The 23,534-nt window shown below is 37.9% G+C and overlaps 2 protein-coding genes across 5 annotated transcripts in view; one reads left to right on the top strand and one right to left on the bottom strand.

Annotated features, from left to right (window-relative positions):
• Nucleotides 1-17,899, bottom strand: part of LOC127445710 (fibronectin type III domain-containing protein 9-like) — a 123,671-nt gene extending 105,772 nt beyond the window's left edge. The window contains exons 1-2 of one of the 2 annotated variants that reach the window (XR_007898039.1): nt 16,596-17,899; nt 12,334-14,178 (exon numbers count right to left, since the gene is read on the bottom strand). Coding sequence is in view for 1 of the 2 variants with exons in the window: in XM_051705938.1 (XP_051561898.1) it covers nt 13,429-14,097 (669 nt within the window). In the remaining variant the exon portion in view is untranslated. Of the gene's footprint in view, nt 1-12,327; nt 14,179-16,595 lie in introns of those variants that run through there. The other variant, XM_051705938.1, reaches the window with a different exon arrangement.
• Nucleotides 1-23,534, top strand: part of cyfip1 (cytoplasmic FMR1 interacting protein 1) — an 84,702-nt gene that overhangs the window by 32,855 nt on the left and 28,313 nt on the right. For 2 of the 3 annotated variants that reach the window (XM_051705922.1, XM_051705923.1), the window contains exons 16-26: nt 5,234-5,387; nt 6,811-6,967; nt 7,255-7,351; nt 7,471-7,547; nt 8,042-8,150; nt 8,248-8,367; nt 8,715-8,914; nt 11,287-11,374; nt 17,922-18,065; nt 22,181-22,271; nt 23,187-23,317. In XM_051705922.1, the coding sequence (XP_051561882.1) occupies nt 5,234-5,387; nt 6,811-6,967; nt 7,255-7,351; nt 7,471-7,547; nt 8,042-8,150; nt 8,248-8,367; nt 8,715-8,914; nt 11,287-11,374; nt 17,922-18,065; nt 22,181-22,271; nt 23,187-23,317 (1,368 nt within the window). Of the gene's footprint in view, nt 1-1,783; nt 1,947-5,233; nt 5,388-6,810; nt 6,968-7,254; nt 7,352-7,470; nt 7,548-8,041; nt 8,151-8,247; nt 8,368-8,714; nt 8,915-11,286; nt 11,375-17,921; nt 18,066-22,180; nt 22,272-23,186; nt 23,318-23,534 lie in introns of all 3 variants that reach the window. The other variant, XM_051705925.1, reaches the window with a different exon arrangement.

Genomic DNA, 23,534 nt, shown 5'->3' with positions numbered 1-23,534 from the left:
GGAGTTCACTCTTAAAGGGATAGTTCACCCAAAAACTAATATTCTGTCATCATTTACTTACTCTCATGTTGTTCCAAACCTAGATGACTTTCTTCTGTAGAACACAAAAGGAGATGTACCCTCAGTCACCATTCACTTTCATTAAAAAAAAAAAATGCAATTAAAGTGAATGGTGACTGAGGCTAACATTCTGCCTAACATCTCCTTTTGTGTTCCATGGAAGAAAGTCATACAGGTTTGGAACATCATGAAGGTGAGTAAATGAGTGAACTGTCTTTTTAAATCATGCCTTTGTCACAGTCTCACGCAGTTATAAATAGAGCCTGACTGATATGGGATTTTTGAGACCGATTTTAGAGAGGGAAAATTCACCGATTACCGATATGGTGGCCGATATAGGTAATTTTTTTCTATGTGGATTTTTCACCGATTTTGCACCGGTATGACTATGCAAAGGTACTCAGAAGGCGGCTTTCTTAAATATTTTTGTCAAAGAATATTTGACATTATTATTATACATTGTCTACAAATTCTAGAAATGAACACTGAGAAAATAAAGAATAAATAAAAATATAGTAAATAGCTTAATAAACATCAGTACTGTTTAGTATCAGTCAAATGCTGACCATTTAAATAAAGAATAAATAAAAACACAATATATAGCTAAATAAACATCAGTACTGTTTAGTGTCATTCAAATGCTGACCGTTAAAATAAGGAATAAATAAAAATAAAATAAATAGCTAAATAAACATCAGTACTGTTTAGTATCATTCAAATGCTGACCATTAAAATAAAGAATAAATAAAAATAAAATAAATAGCTAAATAAACATCAGTACTGTTTAATATCAGTCAAATGCTGACCATTAAAATAAAGAATAAATAAAAATACAATAACTAGCTAAATAAATATCAGGACTGTATGTTTAGTATCAGTCAAATGCTGACCATTAAAATAAAGAATAAATAAAATAAATAGCTAAATAAACATCAGTACTGTTTAGTATCAGTCAAATACTGACTATTTTAATACTGCCAGTCAATTATTGGCAGGTTGTAAAACAAAAAGCATTTTACACCTGCCGAGTCAAGAGAAAAACGGTGGCAGCGGTGTTACACCGTATTCTGCTATACAAGTTCAGGGGAAACTTTCAACGGTGGAAAACCAGACTTTTAAATATTAAATTTTATAAATGCAACGACTGGAATTGTTCGCTTGAAGGGGGTACCAAACTGTGAATCCTGAACAAAACAGTTTGGTGAATACATGTTTGCACATTAGCTTCCACTTAGCTGACAAGCAATGAAAGTAGCTACGTGATTAGCTTGTTAGCTATAAGCTATTTAACATAATAGCCACTGAAAGGATAGCCACATTGTTACCTTATACAACTTTTCACCTGAAACAACCTAACCAGCCTTCTTTGTTCAACTGATATGCTATCTCTACCTGTTACACACACACACACACACACACACACACACACACACACACGTGGCTCCCCAGTGTCATTCAGAAGAGCTTGTAATCTTTGCCTCAATTCTGCCACAGATGTTATATGAAACTAGGTTGATCGGATATGTCGTAGAAGGGCGTAAGTATTGAATGTCAATAGCGCCTTTGGGATTTGCGCTGTAATTGCTGCAGCCTCTAAATGTGATTTCAGTTCTTTGCTACTGGCATTTTAAGAGAAATTCATCCGTGCATGCCGATTTAACAGTTAATTCAATTTGACAGAGTAGATGGTGATGATTCCTCCCTTGCTGTTTGTTTGTTGTAGTTTTAGGTGGAGTTGATGCTTGACTCATCAATGCTTTGTGTTGGTGTGCACGAAGGACAGCTTTTCTATCATTGCCTCAAGCTCTGTGTTCATGCTCTGAGCTTCACAACAATCTATTTCAAGATGCTGTATGAACAGAACCGCAGTTTCATCATCAACCGCAGTTAAGTTCTGTCATTGACATACAGTGGCTCCAAAAAGTATTTGGACGCTTAATCGGAACTTAAAAATTCATGAATGCCTTTGCTTTTGCAAACAAAACATCAATCCAAGTTGCATTTATTGTAAAAAAAAAAAAAAAAGATAACAGAAGCACACTTTTCAAGCAAAACATTTAACAAAAAGAAGCTTGTTACATTTTAAATTATAAAACAACAGATATATGGTTTAAAGTTATGACAGAGACTTGAGACATTCTCAAGGGCACTTGAGAATGGCTTCATTAAAGATTACAAGTTCAAGTGTTTTCGTTTTTAGTTTGCAATCCTTTCGTTTGCAGAACTTCTTGACAATATCTGGGCAAAAATCAACAAGTTTCTGTAAAAGCTGTGGTGAAAGTTTCCTCCAGGTTTCAGCCACCAAAGCTTTCGGTTCATCCACACTAGAACATCGACGATCTGAAATTTTCTTTTCCATTGCATCCCATAAGTGCTCTAAGGTTTAGGTCAGGGCTCTGGGAGGGCCATTACTAGGACCTACATTTTCTTTTTTTGCATAGTATTCTTTCAATAGGAGGCTGGTATGCTTTGGATCGTTAGCCTGTTGAAAGATCTCTTCTGTGTCTTAAATAATTTCTTCACTGATTTCTGTAAGTTTGCATCCAGAATTTCTCTGTACACTTCAGAGTTCATGATTCCATCAATGAACACAAGCTCATCAACACCACTCTAAGAGAAACAGCCACATACTTTTATATGTCCACATCTGTGCTTTAAGGTGCCTTTAGTGCATTGTGGCTGGAATTCTTCCCCTGCCTTTCTGCACACAAATACTCTGCCATCAGATCCATGCAGGTTCAATTTGGACTCATCTGAAAATAAGACAGTTCTCCAAAAGCTGCTGTCTTTCTGTGCATGTTATTTTGCCAATGTTGTCCTGGCTTTTTTATTCTTTAAGCTAATGAATGGGTTTCCCTGCATTACTCTCCCTCTTTACCCATATTCATTGATCCTGTTTCAAATGGTTTGCTAACTAAGTTATAAGTATCTGGTAATTCTCAATGAAGTGTGAGGCAAAACTTGGAGCTGTTTCTTGCCTGTGTCTCTTGATTTGACTTAAAATTATCCTGTCTAGTCTGCTGGTTGTCTTTCCGGGTCTGCCTGTGCACTTTCTGTTCTCATTCACAAGTCTTCATCTTTGAACTTTTTTGCAATATACCCAACTGTGGAGGATGGAAGATTTAGTTGTTTTGCTTATCTGGCGAGAGCACCTGTGAAGAAAATGTCTGATCATTGATGTTCTAGTGTGGATGAACTGAAAGCTTTGGTGGCTGAAACCTGGAGGAAACTTTCACCACAGCTTTTACAGAAACTTGTTGATTCTTGCCCAGACGTTGTCAAGAAATTCTGCAGATGAAAAGATTGCAAACTTAAAACTAAGGGGGCTTTCACACTGGGCACGTTTGCTGCGGTCCGATTCCGAGTGTGATTGTTCCCGGTGCCCCCCCGCAGCGTTGGTCTGGTTTCACACTCACTTGATTCTATCGAACCCCGGTCCATTTGCGTTCATCTTACGTCATCACAAACACGCATGGAGAACACAACGCGACTCATCATACTTTGTTTTTTGTTATTTTGGTGCCATTATGCACAGCAGAGTGAACAACAACTGCGTATATGTGCGCTTCATGGTGTAACTCATCAGATGTCCAGGGAAAGGCGGCTTGCTGCTGCTCGCAAATGGCGTTTTTTGAGGAGACAGCTGATTGCAAGGAATTCATTTGCATCTTTGTTTACACTGCACGCTTACTCACGCTCGTGTCCAAGGTGAAGTTATTGCCACTGTCATCTTTGTTTTGCTTGAAAAATGTGCTAATGTTATCTATCTTTACAATGAATGCAAATTTGTTTGATATTTTGTTCTCAAATGTAAAGGAATTCATGCATTTTTTTTCCTCCCCTTTTTGGAATGCCCAATTCCCAATGCGCTCTTAAGTCTTTGTGGTGGCGTAGTGACTCGCCTCAGTCCAGGTGGCGGAGGATGAATCCGAGTCTGAGACCGTCAACCCGCACATCTTATCACGTGGCTTGTTGAGCACATTACCGCGGAGACATGGCGTGTGTGGAGGCTCCATGCTATTCTCCACGGCATCCACGCACAACTCACCACATGCCCCACCGAGAGCAAACCACATTGTAGCGACCACGAGTAGGTTACCCCATGTGACTCTACCCACCCTAGCAACCGGGCCAATTTGGTTGCTTAGGAGACCTGGCTGGAGTCACTCAGCACGCCCTGGATTCGAACTCACGACTCCAGGGGTGGTAGTCAGTGTTTTTACTCGCTGAGCTACCCAGGCCCCCAAATTCATGCATTTTTAAGTTCAGCTTAAGCGTCCAAATACTTCTTGTTGCCACTGTACATTTAAGATAAGTGGATGCTTTCGATCACTAATGTTAAGGCTCGCAACATCTCTTAGGTAATGTCAGAAAATAGGGGTATTGTGTGGTCTTAGAATGTTCCTGTAAGTAAATATGGTTGCCATCTCCCGAACACTGACTGTGTGAACAAAGCATGTCAGTATTTAAATACATTTCATTTTACAGACACATGAACAATTCCAGATGGGACTAGATTCTAATAGGGCAGAGTTTAGTCCTCTGATCATGCTTGTACATCTCTAGGGAGGCTTTGCCACCTGCGTGCCCTCTGTCAGCACATTGATGCTCTCAGACCAGAATGCCAAGAAGGACTGTCTCCATTTCCACAGGGAAACCAATAGGGATGTGCAAATCTACATATTTTCACAATCGACTAGACATTGGGTTGTTTGAATGGCATGTTAACGAGCCAGTCTTAAGGAAGACTTATATAATAAGGCTGATTTAGTGGCATATCCACCACACTTCGATCAGTTGTGTTTCTTATGTGCTGTTCATGTAAGACACGTTCTTTATGTTCAAAAATATTTGGACAGAGTGCAACAGAATTGAACCGAGTGAATGACTCTTGAGATGCGTTTTAAAATTTTTACTGTTTTAACTTAGCGTCATCTTAAGAAAGCAATGATGCGAGATGCAACTGTCAAAGATATACATCTGAAAATGTATGCTAACGCTATAACACAATTTTTTTATAAACTAGTTGACCTCACTACTTGACTTCTTGACCATCCTGACGTATCCCTACAAAGCCACCTACCGAGAGGTCGCAGAATGGAAATGTGGGTTTGAAAGTACATCAGACTTCGTGTTACTTTCATCTTATTCCTTGGTCTGTTCTTCTGTATAGCTGTATATGGTGAGGACTATGCTGGAGTCTCTGATTGCTGATAAGAGCGGCGCTAAGAAAACTCTACGCAGCAGTCTGGAGGGGCCTACCATCCTGGACATTGAGAAGTTCCATCGCGAGTCCTTCTTCTACACTCACCTGCTCAACTTCAGTGGTAAGAAACAAGCTATAGGATTGTTCAGCCTCATCAAGATGTTTATTAACAACACACCTTTTACGAACAGTACTCCGTTCAAAGTGCCACATGGTAAACATGAATTGTTGAAGTGCAAATCTGCAAACATTTTCTGTAGTGTAGAGCAATGCTTCTACCCATTATTGATCTTTTGTGCACCTGCAGTGGCCCTTAAAAGTATTTGGAAACTTAAGCACTTAAAAGTTTTTGAATGGCATTGCATAAGGGAACAAAATATTAAAGCAAGTGGCATTTATTAAGCGCTTTTCAAGCAAAACGTTTATTACTTTTGTTAGGATCTACATTATAAAACCATAGATATTGTTTAAAGTTAAGAAAAAGTATTTGGACACTTTCTGGTTGTTAAACATTAGTAGCACATGTGCATAGTTAATGTGATGACTTGCACCTGTGGTTACTCTGCTAAGACGCATGAATTTTAGGGCACCTGACTTCATACATCCACTGAAAATCATCTTGGGATCTGTTTGTTTAAAATTATTGTAAAAATGGCATAGAAAAATGTAATTAGTTCTGAGAAATGTCATTTGTGAGTATGAATATCCGTATTTAGTTGAAAAGACACATTTAATGTATTGGATGTGGTGACACAGTGTGTTAAAGGGATAGATCACCCAAAAATGAAAATTCAGTCATTGTTTACTCACCCCTATGTTGTTATGAGCCCATATGACTTGCACTCTTTTTCTTAACACAAAGGGAAAAAGTTGTGAAAAGATGTCATACAATGGCAGATTATGGTAACCACCTCTTCAAGCTTCAAAAGGACACAAAAGTATAATTCAGAAGTCTAATAAATTATTGTATGCGACTCATGACTTGTTCCGAAGGCATACGATAAGGTTTGGTGAGAAAGAAACCAAAATGTAATGTATTATTAGTGAAACTCTTGACCTTCCTTTGCTGTACTGTTCATGAGAGTGCATGAGAGCAGTAGTTATGCTGCACCCTTTCGCAATATGGGGTGTTCAAGTGAAAACTCATTTTGTTTATCTAAAAACAGGTCCGCCACTTCAATAGTAACAACAGAACACAACACAGTTGCATACAAACCAGAGTACAGAACTTACAAAACATGTCTAAAGAGTGTGTGGTCGAAGAATATATGCATTTCTATGCCCAGCCTTATTTGTTTGAACCGGAGTACTCCGAAATTAAACAGAGATAAGGAGGCTAAGAAAACTACACATACACACCCAGAAGCTGCAGTCAGACAGAGAGTACAGGAAACCAAAGTGGTTTGGAGGTTTCGCTTACCGAAAGTGTTAAAAGTCATATGGGGTTATAACAACACAGGGGCGAGTAAACAATGACTGAATTTTCCTTTTTGGGGGAACAATCCCTTTAATGTTTTGGCCCTTCTTTATGTGTGTTGTTTTAGAGACACTGCAGCAGTGCTGTGATTTGTCCCAGCTCTGGTTCCGTGAGTTCTTCCTGGAGCTTACAATGGGCCGCCGCATCCAGTTCCCCATTGAGATGTCCGTGCCCTGGATTCTCACCGACCACATCCTGGAGACTAAAGAGGCCTCTATGATGGAGTGAGGACAATTGTTTTTTTTAATGCTTGTATCAAATGGACTTCCACAGACACTGAAAATTACATTTATGGCCATGAATGTTTACAATATACTTATACCATAGTATTTACATGGTACTCCAAGGCAAAAGTGCCATGGTACTACTATGGTACGTGATCAAACGCAAACAAACATGGTATTACCATGGTACATTTTGGTACTTTTTGTTAGTGTCAGATTTTATTCCAACTGAAAAAAAAAAAACTGGTTAGCCATTGAAATATTCTGCATCTGTCTGGTCACAACAGGTATGTGTTGTATTCACTGGACCTGTACAACGACAGCGCACACTACGCTCTCACCAAGTTTAAAAAGCAGTTCCTTTATGATGAGATTGAGGCTGAGGTAAGACCCTTGTTTTTCTGCATTCATCCAGCAAATCTCTTGTAGAATGTTTCATGCCAGAACTCATTTTGGTTTTAGTGATGATGCTTCTGGCTTTCTGTCCTTTTTCTCGCTGTCAGGTGAACCTCTGCTTTGACCAGTTTGTCTACAAACTTGCCGATCAAATTTTCGCCTACTACAAGATTCTTGCTGGAAGGTAGAAGCCATTTTGCTTGCTCATCCTTGTATAGTGTACTTCAAGTCTTTCTAAAAACCCTATTTAATCACCTGATAAGTACTGTTTTCTTTCCTGTGTTGACGAATGTCCTATTGAAATGGAAGGTTTGGGTGGGATATATCAAATGACTTTTTTTTTTTTTTTTTTTTTTTTTTGCCAATAGGCTTTTAGTTACAACACAGACATGAACCATGATTTCTTACTTTCTTAGAGGGACAATCTTATTTTTGAGAGCATTTCTTTGGCCTATGATCTATGTAGGGCAAGATGAGCCATCAATATTTTTGGTCCATTTTTCCCAAAGAGAAAGACTACATTTAAATATGTATTTTGTCAATGGCTTCAAAGCTAATAGACATGGACTAGAAGCCACAAAACCCTCAAAGTTGATTTCATGGGGTCTTTAAGTATGTCTGTGGGGGTTGTTGTTTTTTTTTTTTTTTTTTTTTTGGTGACATGGCTTCTCTCTGTAGTCTTCTTCTGGATAAGAGGCTAAGAGCTGAATGTAAGAATCAGGGTGCCAACATTCCATGGCCTTCCTCCAACCGCTATGAGACACTGCTCAAACAGAGGCATGTTCAGGTATGGATGGCCATCCTTCTGTTCATTGATTCTGTCTTGATTCTGTCCATTGATGCTAAAATGTCCACTAACCTTGTTTTGTTCTTCTCTCTTGCAGCTCCTGGGTCGATCAATCGATTTGAACCGCCTGATCACTCAGCGAGTGTCCTCTGCGCTTTACAAATCCCTAGAGCTGGCCATCAACCGCTTTGAGAGCGAGGACCTTACCTCCATTATGGTGAATCATCTCAGCTTTTGTTGAATTTGTATGTACTGTGTTGCTGGTACAGGTTTTGTTTTTTGTTTTTTTTTTAATGAAAGAGAAGGTGTGTGTGTGTGTGTTTGTTTGTAGGTATTTGGCCAAGTAAACGTCTGACTGTGACACATGCATTTCAAAATGCCATGAAATTGTTCCACAGCTCATTATCAGTTTTAATACAAACAGCTGTGGGAAGTTTGTATGTGCTTGGGCACAGAAATGCATTGTGGGCGAACACCATTGTGGTTTCAGATAGTGAGAGTGCTTTGCAATGGAACAATGTCTGTGTTCTGACAATCAGTTTCCTTCTCTCTCTGTGTGATCAGGAGTTGGAGGGTTTGCTGGATATCAACAGGTTGACCCATAAGCTCCTCAGTAAATATTTGACACTGGACAGCATGGACGCCATGTTCCGCGAGGCAAACCACAATGTGTCCGCACCCTATGGCAGAATCACTCTGCATGTCTTCTGGGAACTCAACTATGACTTCTTGCCCAATTACTGTTACAATGGCTCCACAAACAGGTACATCAGTGCACTCACTTGAGGTCATATTTTCTATATTCGTTAAAGATGCACTTAGTAAAATTTGTGTTCATGTTGTGTGACACGTAGCGGCACAGATGCAGCATCATGCAAAAACAGAAGTTCTGTGTTACCGATGTCATTGTAGGAATGGGCTATTTGTAGTCGGACTGATTGACGAATTCAGTTGCAAAATGCATTGCTGTGAACTGTAGGCCAATGATAGGCTAATGTTCAGTAATATGGAAATAAACAATATACTGGATTCTAAAGCCACTTTTTGTATTGTCTTGAGAAACTTGAGAAAAATGTTGCATAGTGAGGATGTCTTCAAAAATAATGCCATAAATAGTTTTCATTTATCAATTAACGTCATACAAAGTCCAGTAAACATAATAAAGCTAAATCAACATTCGGTGTGACCACCTTTGCCTTCAAAACAGCACCAATTCTCCTAGGTACACCTGGACACGGTTTTTCTTGGTTGTTGGCAGATAGGATGTTCCAAGCTTCTTGAAGAATTTACCACAGTTCTTCTATCTATTTCAGCTGTCTTAATTGCTTCTGTCTCTTCTTGTAATCCCAGACTGACTCAGTATTCAGTAGGGGGATCTGTGGGGACCATGCCATCTGTTGCATTTTATGCATTTGGCTGACGCTTTTATCCAAAGCGACTTACAGTGCCCTGATTACGGGGACAATCCCCCTGGAGCAACCTGGAGTTAAGTGCCTTGCTCAAGGACACAATGGTGGTGGCTGTGGGGATTGAACCAACAATCTTCCACTTACCAGTTCAGTGCTTTAGTCCACTACACCACCACCACTCCGGACGTTGCAGGGCTCCCTGTTATTGTATTTTATTCTATCTTTAATTAAGACACATTTAGAAAGGCTTTTGTTTGGCAGCTTTTGAGACGAGACTACAAAAAAAATTGAAGGCGATTCAGTCATCCCTTTGAACATTTAGTCTTTTTTTCTTGTAGTGTTGGTATACCCTGTGCAGCTGGATCCATAACTTATTTTTTACTGTCACATAGCACAGACACAATTCGGTTTCTGAACACAAGGTACTGTCTGACCAGTATCTTAATTTTTTAAACACAACACTTTATTTTAGTGTATGCTGGCTGAAAAACTGTAAGACAGTGAGTGAAAGAAGGTAAGAGAACATATTAAAGAACCATAGTGAAATATTTCAAGGACTAAACTGTGTATGGAGAAGATGGGCAGATAGGTGAGGAAATAAGCTGAATGAGGATGAAAATTTATATCACTGCCAAATTGCATTCTGTTTAAACTCAACTTTTTGTGTTATATAGACTACCAGTCAAAAGTTTGGACACATTCTTTATAATTACTATTGTCAACATTTCAGAACAATAGTAAAATCATAAAAACTATGAATTAACTGGCTAATTTTTATCTTCAAAGTAACCACCCTTTGCAAAGATTACAGCTTTGCACATTATCTCAACCAACTTCATGAGCCTTTAGATCAGAAAGGTTTATTTTATTTTTAAGATCGTGAAAAAATATTTTGACTGATAGTGTATTATGCTTCAGATGTGCTTCTGTGCTGCCTTTGCTTTGTAAAGAAGCAGATGATGTAGAGTGTGGAGTAGGATTACATATTTCAAATTTATTTCACTGAGATGGGGGGAAAAAAGGAAAGTGGCTGACTACAGTATACAGGGAGAGAGAGTCTCATAAATGCAGCATTTTGTGGCCTTTCAGTGGAGTTAGACGTGTTGATGACTGCCAACTTCATCTTAAATGGCATCATATAATATCAAAGTGAGCTGAAGCCATCAGGATTTAGCTGTGGTCTCAAAACAGCACAGGTAGGAGGATGCCGCCTCTGCAGGCCACAATCATTTCTTTTTCAGCTTCTGGAAACTCAAAGACACATTATTGGCTTCAGCCTGCTAATAAGGTCACTGTGTATTGCAGAGAAGAGTTTTTATTTTATTTATTTTTTTTATATAAAGGATGACTCATTTCAGTGTTGTCTGGGTGATTCCCTGGAGACCTTCAGAGTGATGGAGAGAGTACATAGACGCCCATCACTCCTCACGTCCTCTTATTATATTACCCTCACACCAAAGTGACTATCTGGCTCCCAAAAGATGGTCATGTCAGAGCAGATATTTGTAACTTTGTCATTTCACCTTAGAGACATAATTATTTTTGTCTGAAAGCTTCAAGTTGACACTTTGAGTTTTTCCCTCCATGCTTACCTGTGCATTGGTCCAGGTTGGACACGCTGAGCATAGCTTGATTAAACGGAGATGACAATAGTTGGATGACAGGGCAAATAATGTAGATGCCGGCAGACTGAAGCTTTTTTAAATAAAATTTGTCCCTCCTTTTAGGTTTGTTCGCACTGTGTTGCAGTTTTCACAAGAGTTCCAGAGAGACAAACCTCCCAATGCCCAGCCTCATTACCTGTACGGCTCAAAGGTGGGTTTAATTGTTTCAGTAATTTTTGTGTTAATGTAATCCTTGAATGAAAGTGAAGGTAAACCGATTTGGCTCACTGTTCATAGTGGAGAGGGCTCGAGCTCGAGACTCGACCCAAGCTCTGAACACCTCACCGGACTTTACTTAAAAGGATGGTTCACCCAAAAATGAAAATTCTCTCATCATTTACCCACCCTCATGCCATATGTGTATGACTTACTTTCTTCTGCTGAACACAAATTTTAGAAGAATATCTCAGCTCTGTAGGTCTATACAATGCAAGTGAATGGTGACCAGAACTCCAAAAGCTCCAAAAAGGAGATAAAGTCAGCATAAAAGTAATCCATAAGACTCCAGTGGCTTAATCAGTGTCTTCTGAAGCGATCCAGTTTTTTGGGTGAGAACAGACCAAAATGTAAAATAACTTTACATCTTATCATTGCAATCTCTAGGCACGATCATGATTTCAAGCTCAATTACACATCCTACTGCTTGACACATGTGTATGGTGCTACAGGAAGTGTAATCAAGCTTGAAATCATGATCACCAAGAATACTGCTGTCTACTGCTTGCTTATTACTTGTAAAGCGACCTTGAGTTTGTAGAAAGGCGCTATATAAAATATACGTATTATTATTATTATTATTATTATTATTATTAAGATGTAAAGTGAAAAAGGAGTTATATTTTGGTCTGTTTTCACCCAAAACAGACAAGATCACTTCTGAAAACATTGATTAATCCACTGGAGTCTTTTGGATTGCTTTTATGCTGATTTTATCCCCTTTTTTTGAGCTTTTGGTGTTCTGGTCACCATTCACATGCATTGTATGAACCTACAGAGCTAAGATATTTTTCAAAACATCTTTGTGTTCTGCAGAAGAAAGAACATCATATTCATCTGATGGCATTAGAGTAAGTAAATAATGAGAGAATTTTAATTTTGGGATGAACTAACCCTTTAAATCGAGTTTGGAAATAATAGACAGAAGCTGGATTTGGGATGGAGGAGGGATGCCATAAGAATGGTCATAGCAGTGAGGTAAGCAGCAGTTTATATATGCTTACTCTATTGTTGTGATTGGTCGGATTAAATGAACATGCTCCACCCGAACTTTGTTTATAAAACTCTATTTAACATTAACATGCCATCATTGACATACATTCATAATGACCATGAGATGCTTTTTAATTTGCAAGACAGATAGGCAGGCAAGATACATTGGATTTCTATTCGTTTAACACACAACAGAGACTCAGTTTACACAGGGCAATAAAATAAACACTTATATATGCTTTAAAAGTGCACTAAGTAATTTTATGTTTACATTTCGCTGAAGCATGAAGTTTTATTAACTCGAAATGCAAGACAAGATTAGTCATTTGATCTCAAGTGGCAGCCACCATGAGGGGGCAACCTACCTTATGTAGAATAAAATAGTTGTATCTAGATACCTGATATGATTTAAGTCTTAAGGCCTTGTGTGTACTTTGTTTTTCCATGTGCTGTTCCATCTCACACATTTTCGAGCACTTGAGCCTTTCGACTGCTTTGTGATATTCTTTTTGCACAGTCAATGGCAGGCGCATCCACTGACCATAAACAAAGACTGTCCATGTGTCTAGCAAACTAGGCTGCACACGGAAAGTCCATGCGTACCGTGCTGATGATGAAATTTGCTAGATACCGAGATACCGCAACACGGAAAACCAAAGTACACTTTGGCCTCATTTTAAACATATTTGTCAAAGGTAATATTAGGTAAAACTTCACTGGTGAAAGTTTTTTTTTTTTTTTTTGTGAAAAAATTACTTGGAGCACTTTAAAGTTTTTAGGATTGTGATGCAAGCGAAAGGGGTTTCTTTAATTTCTTCAGGTTAATTAGGAAGGCATGTTTTCATCTGACATTTAAATGTACCACAGCAACAGAATTGCTTTGACCGTTAAGGTCTCATTTCCTCAAAATAGTTTCCACCCCAGTGATTATCCTCATAGTGTAGGTTCTAATAGTTTGAACTCTTGGGGTAACTATATTATGATGGTTTTGCGGGCCTATGAATTTGACTGTGGCCCAAAGTACTGTTTATTACCCTGCGTTCTAATTTCACGGCTTGGCCCATTTCCTGGCTCTCGTCCGTGCTCTGCTCGAAAAGGGTTCTCAATCACTGTTGCATTCTGAGAGTCCTCCTCGCTACAACTTGGCGTGTAGAGATGTTTTCTTCCTTCGCTTCCCACATTCCCACCCATGGGTGCCAGAGCCAGGTGAGGAGGGTTAGAACCTTGCTGGTTGTCCTGGTTTGAGTCTCTCTTTGCTGGACAGATTGTGTGGAGACATCCCCAAAGTAGAGCCACAGCAATAATCAATAGAAGGATACTGCTGGCCAACCAGACTCCCATGGCCAGCTCCCTACCATTCTCCCCAAGGTTTGTACCCTCATCCAGGGTACTGAAAACCTGGCACTGCTCTCTGGTGGGGTTCGCAGACTGGCAGGTGACGCACAGGATGTAAGTAGTCTGTGGACTGAGGTTGCCCAGACTGGTTGAGGTCTGGCTTACAGGAACCCTGTCCTCACGTAGGAAGCTCTTGCGAGTATAACCCATCAGAAGGTTGTTCCAGTTTGGGTGGTACATGATGCTGTAGAACGTGTCAATGCAACCAGGAGATGAGGGCCAGCTGACGATGGCGGAGGTGGCAGTGACGTTCTGAATGGTGATCGTCATATTGGGTTTATGTGTTGGGGCTTAATGGACGGTTTGATGATGAAGGCTGTTTTGAATAGACACGCAGCAAAATTGAAGAATCTGGAACAATAGAGAAAATATCTTCATTCAGACCACTTCCAACCCTTGAACATGAATTAGCGACCCTAATACATTAATAATAGGCTTGCTTCAGGCAAGAGAGTGTGAGAACCTTCAATTGTTGGGTTTAAAGCTGAAATAGATTTTGAACTGAAGTGTTTTGTATCCAGAGGATTTTACCGGTAACACTGACAGCAAAGGGCAGGGATATAAAAATAACTGCAGCTATGATATGAAAACTTAATATGTTTTGGCCTGTAAAGACCCTTTTTGACTCATCTAGTCTTACATTGTGTAAAATCAGGATTGACCAAAACTGATTTTTCTTTTCTTTGGCTGCTTTTCTGTCTTATTTGACCTTAAAGGGATAGTTCACCCAAAAAAGAAAATTGTCATAATTTACTGACCCCTCATGTTGTTTTAAACCTGTGTTACTTTTTTCTGTCGTGGAACACAAAAGGAGATGAAAAGGTAGAATGTTAAGGGCTAACAGCCTCAGTCACCATTCATTTTCATTGCATCTTTTGTCCATAATATCATTACCATATTTCCATTAGTGCACCATTTTTGGGTGAACTGTGCATTTAAAATGATTCTATAAGCAGGCAACTAATAATGTTTTTTTTTTTTGTTTGTTTGTTTGTTTGTTTTTTTTAATTTTTTAATTTTATTTTACATTCAAGTACAACTTCCCTGCTCCATCTCAGTGTTAGCTAAAGCAGCTTTATCTAGTGGGGAAAAGCACTGGGTTATTGAGAACAAGAGAGGGTACAAGAACAGATTGTATTTATCTGCTTTGATTGCTTTGTAGCTAAAAACTATGTATCAAGGTATCTAAAGCAGGATTATGTGAATGAGTTGGAGTGAAGTTTCCAATTGACTTACATCCATATAGCTGCTTGCCAAGAGGAAAGTTCTTAAGGGATTCTCTTGTGTCATTATTATTGAATTGCACTACTCCCCACTCAATCCAAATATAATTCTGAGATTGAAATTATGTAAATATCATGGTACATATATAACATGAGAAATGATTGATGTCATAACTGTGTTTATTCTATCTGTACCGTTTTAAGATCTGCCATGGATTAAGCTTGGACAAACACAGTTGGATTAACACTGCATGATTTATCTCATGAATAAGAGATGGCAAACTTCAGCTGTAGCAGAAGATATTTTTCTTGTCCATGTGCCATCTTTTTTTTTAATTTTTAAATATCATCCTCGAGAATTCTGCTACTTTGAAATTCCTGAAAAAGGAAATTCACTTTTGGATTAAATCTTTCTGTTTGTAAAAAAATGCAACACACCATCTGTTTTGTTTTTCTTGTCACTAAAGGCTTTGATGCCCATTAACTAAAATAATCAGTGAATCGCCACGTTGGACTTGTAAATGAGTGGTAACCCTGTACGTTACACAAGCACACTGTAATTACTCACCAGTCTGAACCACACGAGAGTTTGAGCACTAATCTTTTTGATCTTTCAGAAGCAACCAGTCAACAGCACTCACAAAAGTCTCTCATGTGTGAGACACGTATTCTGTCACCCTTTCAACTCTTGACCAATCCAGATAGCTGGGAGTGATTTTAGTAATAAGTCAAAAGACTTTCTTTCACCGCTGTTTATAGGTAAACCACATCCATATTTCTTACAGAATGATTTCTTTGGGAGTCTAAGAGACCGACCCTTACAGAAAAGCACTGTGGTGGTACTATGGTACAATGATGGTATCAGATGCTAAAACCATAGCACTTTGATATATACCAAAGTACTTTAGGTCATGTACCATGGTATTGAAATGCTACTTCATGGTACGATTAAGAATACCATGGTGCTACCATGGTACATGTCCAAAAAAACATGGTAATACCATCTTACATGTAGAAAAATGGTAATGCCATGGAACTTGTCAAAAAAATCCAAATTATGGTAGTGCCATGGTACATGTACAAAAAAAAAACATGGTAGTACCATGGTACATGTACAAAAAAAAATGGTAATACCATCCTACATGTACAAAAAAACATGATAGTGCAATGGTACATGTCCAAACAACCATGATAATACCATGATACGTGTCCAAAGAAAAACATGAAAATGCCATGGTGCATGTACAAAAACCATTGTAATACCATGGAATGTGTCCAAACAACCATGGTAATACATGTCTAAAAACCACGGTAGTGCCATGGTTCATGTCCAAAAACAATGGTAATTCCATGGTACATGTAAAAAAAAAAAAAACGTAGTACCATTGTGCATGTCTAAAAAACCCCAAAAAAAAGATAGTAGTACCATGATGCCATGAGAAAAAACAAAAACAAAGCACTATTACCATGGTACTTTTTTGTAAGTGAGAGTGAAAGCAAGGTGTAGAAATCAGTGTTGGAGATATAAATGAGCAACAGTCTTACCATAAGAGATGAGAAGAGAGTCACTTCATGGACAGATGGTCTTGCCGTCGCGTTGTAGAGAGTAACCCCCTGGAAAGTCTGACCAGTAGCAGCCTCTCTTTGGCATGGTTCAAGTGTCCCGCTGCAAGAGCTCCACATCCACACAACTGCACAGGAAAAGCTCTTCTATCTGATTAGGGTAGCAGACAACACATAAAGCAGAGAGAGAGAGAGAGAGAGAGCGCTAGTGCGTATGGGGAGGGGGAGACCACATCAGCGTTCTTCGTAGATTGAATTTTAAACAGCATAACAGCTGAGAGAGCTTGAACTTTCTCACTCATCCTCCGTCTCTTGCATCCCTGCTCTCTCTCCACCAATGGTGGCGCTTGTGGCATTTTTCCTCCTCCACTCTCATTTGAATTACTCCCTCATACTGGTGACTGGAGTCACTGCCTCACCAACTACAGCCTGTATGCTCATGAATTTATGATTAATCTTTAATCAGCCAACAGACAACCACTGCACACTAATTAGAGGAACAGGCAGAAACTTGTTTTTCTCCCTTTTTGTTTCCACCCATAACAGTATTTTAACTCTGTAAGCTAGTGTAGTTTACAGAGTCAAATATAGCCCTGTTTTTGTTTTCATTTTGTTTCAGTTGTATGACACTTACGAAAGGTGAATGAAACTTGAACGTGAATGAAACTGTAGATTTCCACAGAATTAAAACACCCATCATTCACAATGGTCTGTACATCCCTACCCCTTTTGTACAATTTTTTTTTTTTTCCCAGCTTGATTTTAATGCTTTAACTATCAATAAAAGTGCAGTATTCTTAGTTCAGTCTACCATTTTTAACATAATTAAATGTGTTCTGGATAATTCCACAGATTTCCTTAAATCAGTTCTGGCATGAAAAAAAAAAAGTCTGCAGATTTTGTTTCATTGATATATTTTTTACTGGTCAGTTGACTAACCCTAACACTTGTGAGTGGGGGGTACATTTTTAACAAAATATGTGGAGATCAAATCAGCGTGGTTAACACTGTCACTAAAAACCAGGAAATATCAGGAAATTTTAAAATTCAGGCCTGGAAATGTCATACATTGGACTTGTGTAGATAAAACGTGCTCACAAGCCAAAGTAATGTTCGATTTGTGAGTGAATCGGTCTTTAGAGTTGATTCTTTTCAATAATCACAAAACTAGAAAGGTCATGTAAATTCTTGTTCTGGAAATTCTTGAACTTTTTGTGAAACAAAAATGAAGCACTGCCTCAACATGAAATCATAAATTTTGCTTGGTACATTTCCTAACTCTGTCTTTTCTTTTGATTGTGATTGCAGGCCATGAATTTGGCTTACAGTAGTGTATACGGCCTCTACCGGAACTTCCTGGGACCCCCACATATCAAGGCTATTTGTAGACTGCTGGGATATCAGGGCATCGCCGTGGTGATGGAAGAGCTGTTAAAGGTTGTCAAGAGCCTGGTACGTGCACGAGCATGCAAGTACACTTTGTTTATGGAGAGTGGAGATCTTTCAAGACCCTATACATATGCTTTGTTCTAATCAATGGCTCACATACATGTTGAGTTAAGTATATATATATATATAGCTACATTCCCCCAAGAACCTCTCCAGTGATGTCTTAGTTGTAGGATTTTTTTAACTGGTGTAAGCCTTTGAAAAGAGTGTTTTGAAGTGAGCCTACTTTGTAGTTTAATTAAAAAAATAGAAAAGCCTGGACCTAAATGGCTTCTTTATTTTACTAAATTGATTTGTTATTAATAGGCATATAAAAATGCTTTGACACATTGTGAAGCTTTGATCTGACAGTAACAATTCAATGTATCGGTTACAGAATTTAACAATTGATTATAACTGGGTTTTTCCTGTGCCAAAAATGGTCTTCGGTAGCTGATGTACACGGTCAACCACATGGTGAAGTTGTTGTTTTTTTAACATAATTGCAATTAATTAATATTCAACGTTAGTATGTATCATGTGTGCATTGGATAAGAAGTTAGTTATTTTTTTGTTTGTTTTGTTTTGTGTTTTTTACTTTTTAAGGTGTCAAACCAAACTTAATTTAATCAACACCTGATTTCTATAGGGCTAGTTATAATATTCTGACTGTACATGAATACGTAGCACCTTACTTAGGTGAAACTATGCTTTTAGGTGAAAATGTTTTTTCCTACTAAACAGTTATTTATTATTTTCATCATGCTTTTAATGATCTCTATGAATATCTAAAGGCAAAATTGCCATTTTGTTTCCTAATACCAAATATAATTTGAGCAGAACATACAGTATATTACAGAGGAGGACAACTTTGCTCATAATTTTTTCATAATTCTTGGAGGTCCAGACTTTAAAGCCCTTTTATTCTACATTCTACGTGCCCTTATGTTTACCATATTTATTTCATTGTGCCATTTGTAATGTCATAACCACAGATAAGACCATGAATGTGTCCTTATTACTGGGGTATTGGTAATGAGTAAATTTAACTATTTTACATAATATTAAGTGTCAGATTCTCCCCAAGAGATCATTTCATTTAAAATTTTTGTTATAGTTTACAATGATAAATTTGTGTACATTGAAAACCCTAATTAGACTTTACTCAATAAAATTACTCCGTCAATTGAGTAATGGCATCTCCAAAACTTGTGTAATTCAGTTCACTTAACTTGGTAATCAGCTAGACTAACTTAACTATTTAAGTTAAGGTAACTCGATGCAAGTAGACTTATCTAATTCTTGCTATTTAAATGTTGACATTTCTACTTAATAATTTTGACTCAAATTTAGGTTATACAATAACAGCTTAATAATAATTTGTATTTATATTGCGCCTTTTAAGACCTCAAGGTTGCTTAAATAAAGATTATAACTGAATCTAGATCAGTCATTAAATAAACGTATTTGTCCACAGAAATACATGTACATGTACATCAGTTGCACTTGCACAAGGAGAACTGAGATAGTATTAAAAGGGTCCAACTTGACCAAAGGGGACACAGATCACCATAATGGTGATATCACCCAAAACAACATAAATAATACTACAAAAAGAACTAAAACCTCTATGAATTCTTAATAACAACTACTTAAATGCCCCGTGTGTTCCCTTTGACCAAGGAAACATAATTAAATAATTAAAGAGCAAGGCATTATGGTTATTCCCCATAGCCTCGGTTTTGTACTCAATAGTTTGAGTTATTAACACTTAAAACTTAAGTCTATGCAGTTTTAAGAAAAAAACAGTTCAAGGAACATAGATTTTTTTTCATTTTGAGCCTAAAACTTGACATTTTAAGTATTGTTTAATGAAGACATTACTTTTTCAAGTAATGACTACATTAGGGTTTACAGTGTAAAGGTGATAATGTTTAGTTTAAAAACCATTTATTTTGCGCATTACTCCATGTTGTAGCTGTTTTGCTCATCAGTGGTAGTTAGAATGGGGTTGTCTAACCGTTTGAGATGTTTGACTTCCTCTATAGCGTTAAAAAAAAAAAAGTAGTCTACGGCACAATATCAAGAGAATCCTGAGTAAGTCGTGCGAGTGTGTGCTTGCGCTAAAAAAAACAAAAGCTAGACTAATATTACAGTGCCTCAAGACTCGTTTTTAAAGGGTCATGAAACCCCAAAACACATTATTTGAGATGTTAACAGATATGTCAGGGTTCCCACGCGTCCTGGAAAACCTGGAATTTTGCAGTGCAGTTTTCCAGTCATAGAAAAGTCATGGAAAATTAGAAAAATATCTAAATGTCCTGGAAAATAAAGATTTGTCCTGGAAAATATTTTTGTATACTAGAACTGTTTAACTGTGTTGCTAACAAGGATTTTGTTAAATGTACAAAAACATGGTACTGATTTGGACTTGGAATAGGAGTCAAATACACATTCGTAGCATTTTGTCACTGCTGGCGGTTGCACATTCTTAAACAACATCAACGGTTAACTGTTATAAACGTTATCTCTGTCACATACTTTTTCTGCTCATCTACTGTCATTTCTGCTTTGCTCCAACAAAATAGTTGAAGTATTGATATAGTACAAAGTACGATTTTTTTTCGTTCCAACATTGCTGTTATGCTAACCAAAAAAACATTTGACGGTCTGACCACTGATTTTTTTTAAAAACAAATAATTCACACCCAGAGTTGGTAGCATGGTGATTCGGCCTTCACACCTCGAGATGTTAATTAATGTTAAATAATTCAACGATAAGAGTCTGCTTATACAATGGTTACCACATGTAGTATGTGAAAAACACAGACTGAGTCATGGAATCTAGTAATAAAAATGGCATTGGATATAAAATGCAGAATGTCATATGACATATTTGGACAAAAATTAATGTTTGAATGCACAATTAATTAAAGTTGTAAATTAAAGATATGTCCTAGTGTGATAATTAAACTGCAAAAGTTTGTGATTTAATTAAATATACAACCTGCAAGTAATGCACGCTTCAAAATTAATGTGTAAATACGGCCACTTACACACAGAAAACACCTCATAGTGATCATCACGTGCGTTCTTGTCTGTGTCAGATGACAGAGAGCAGAGCACTCTGAAGTGTGCAGCACATGCAGACAATGTATTTATTTATTTGAATCACAGCTTTATGGGGATTAATGATCACACTGGGCCATGTAGCGAACTGCTTATCTGGAGGAAAGAAACTACATTCCAAAACACACAGAAACGCCAAAATAAAAGCACGATTTAAATGGACGCATGTGTTTTTGCTTAAATATTACACTTGTTGGGCACATAAAATGTCCTGGAAATGTCCTGTAAAGTTGTGCCTTGAAAAGAGTGGGAACCCTGTATGTACAGGTTGCACATCTTAGCTTTAATCTTAGCTCTCCCAGAGAGTCTAGATCTTTTCCTTATTTTCCAGCAATAATTCAGAAGCTTTATATATCTTCAACGGAGCCGCGATGTGTCAAAGACAATGGATCCTCACGCATGTAGGTTAATATCCTGTATCCAAGTCGACGTATGCATTTTATCAGGCCGATTACCAAGCATAAATTCAAAACTAACTTTAAAAGATCCATTTCATACAACTACTTGCGAATTTCGTCATACACGAAGATCAGGTGAAAAACAAACTTAAACTCAGGAAAATACAAATAAAACTGTTAGTATTACAATGAAAAGTACAAACAGGCAGGTGTAGTACAGGGTCAGCAGCAGAGCCACGCCCCCTGAAGTAAACCCGGAAGATCTAGGGGTTTTCATGTGTACATAGAAAATACAGACATTGTCCGGTGTGAACAGCCCCTTTACGCATGTAATTCTCAACCAAAATACAATTCTTGACCAATTTTAGTTGTAAAGTTATGAATTGCTCAAAAATAATCAAATCGAACCAAATCATGACCAAATTTTACATTCCATTATGAATCACATCATTTAGTAAAGAATTGTAATCGTATTTGTTCATTGTCAGAGCAAATATTTACAATCCTAATTATAAATCTATCTTTTTAAATTCATTTTGTGGTTTTTTGGGTATTATTAACAAGCATTTTTATTTAAATTAAATAGTCTTCTCTCTGATCTACCTGGTGCAGCTTCAAGGCACCATCCTGCAGTATGTGAAGACCCTGATGGAAGTGATGCCCAAGATCTGCCGTCTGCCTCGCCATGAGTATGGCTCGCCAGGTGAAAATGACACTTTTCATACCCAAGAGTGCAACCTTGTACCTGTTAACAAAATCAGCTCCCACTATCACACAGCATAAGATAACCACTAACTTATGAAGTTTCGTAAGTCCAACAGTGCAGCTGGGTAGACTGACAGGGCACAGTGTCTTTTTGCTGTGTTTATGTGGCAGACGTACATGCTGGGTGTTTTATAAGCCATAATCAGACCCCTCTTGACATGAGAAGGCTTGGTACAGTAATTGCCTCTCACTCATTCTCTCAGAGACTCTCTTTCTCTCTTTGTTTATTTATTTTTTCCTGGTGACCATACTGAGAGGGTCCATTCCACACTGAAATCATGACTGTGTCTGATTATGTGGGCTTCAGAAAGCTGGCACAAAAAGAAATGAAAGGAAGAATGAGAAAGTGGGTGGAAGAGAGAGAGGCCGGCACAGGTTAGAAAAACAGAAAAGAAACAGCATTTTGCTAAAGCCTCTGTTTAGAGGAGTGTTACTTATTCTTTGATGCTAAAGTCACTTCTGAAACAGTCTGACAAATAAGAAATTCAAGAATATGCAATTACTGGTAAGTAGAAATCCTGCTGTTCTTCAGCAATAATGCCGTATTTGACTTTAGTGAAAAGACAGAAATAGTGGCATTAGAAGAAGACATACGCACAAATAGCTCTCAAAAATGTCAGTGGATCAACACATTTTGTTGATTAACATCTTTGTTGGTCTGGAAAAACATTCCTATTGACCAATTATTGACAAGACGATGTTGAGCCAGGAACATGTTCTACTTAAATCATGGTGCAATTTGCAAAGAAAGAAAGCAAATATTTTTAATCAATAAAACACTTTAATGTTTCCTAAAACATCCCAAACAAAGCTACCATAAAACTGAAACTATATTGGTGTCCCTTGAATATAGGTATTCTGGAGTTCTTCCACCACCAGTTGAAGGACATTGTGGAGTATGCTGAGCTTAAGACTGTGTGCTTCCAGAACCTAAGGGAGGTTGGAAACGCTGTCCTCTTCTGCCTACTTAGTGAACAGAGCTTGGTAAGACAACATCACTACTGTCACCAAGTCATTGTTTACCATATACACCATACTAACACACAGACACAAACAGTCACCAAACAGATCAGTCACTTCACATCCCAAACTTTCTTTCATAGCTAATTTCATATTCTCCTCTTTGTACTGTAACAATTGATACACGAGGCATATTTTACAAAATAATCACTCAGACTCACTTAAGTCTTCGATCCTGTTT

Source organism: Myxocyprinus asiaticus, chromosome 9 (genome assembly GCF_019703515.2).
Source record: "Myxocyprinus asiaticus isolate MX2 ecotype Aquarium Trade chromosome 9, UBuf_Myxa_2, whole genome shotgun sequence".
Lineage (NCBI taxonomy): Eukaryota > Metazoa > Chordata > Actinopteri > Cypriniformes > Catostomidae > Myxocyprinus > Myxocyprinus asiaticus.
This window is presented reverse-complemented; position numbering and strand designations above follow the sequence as displayed.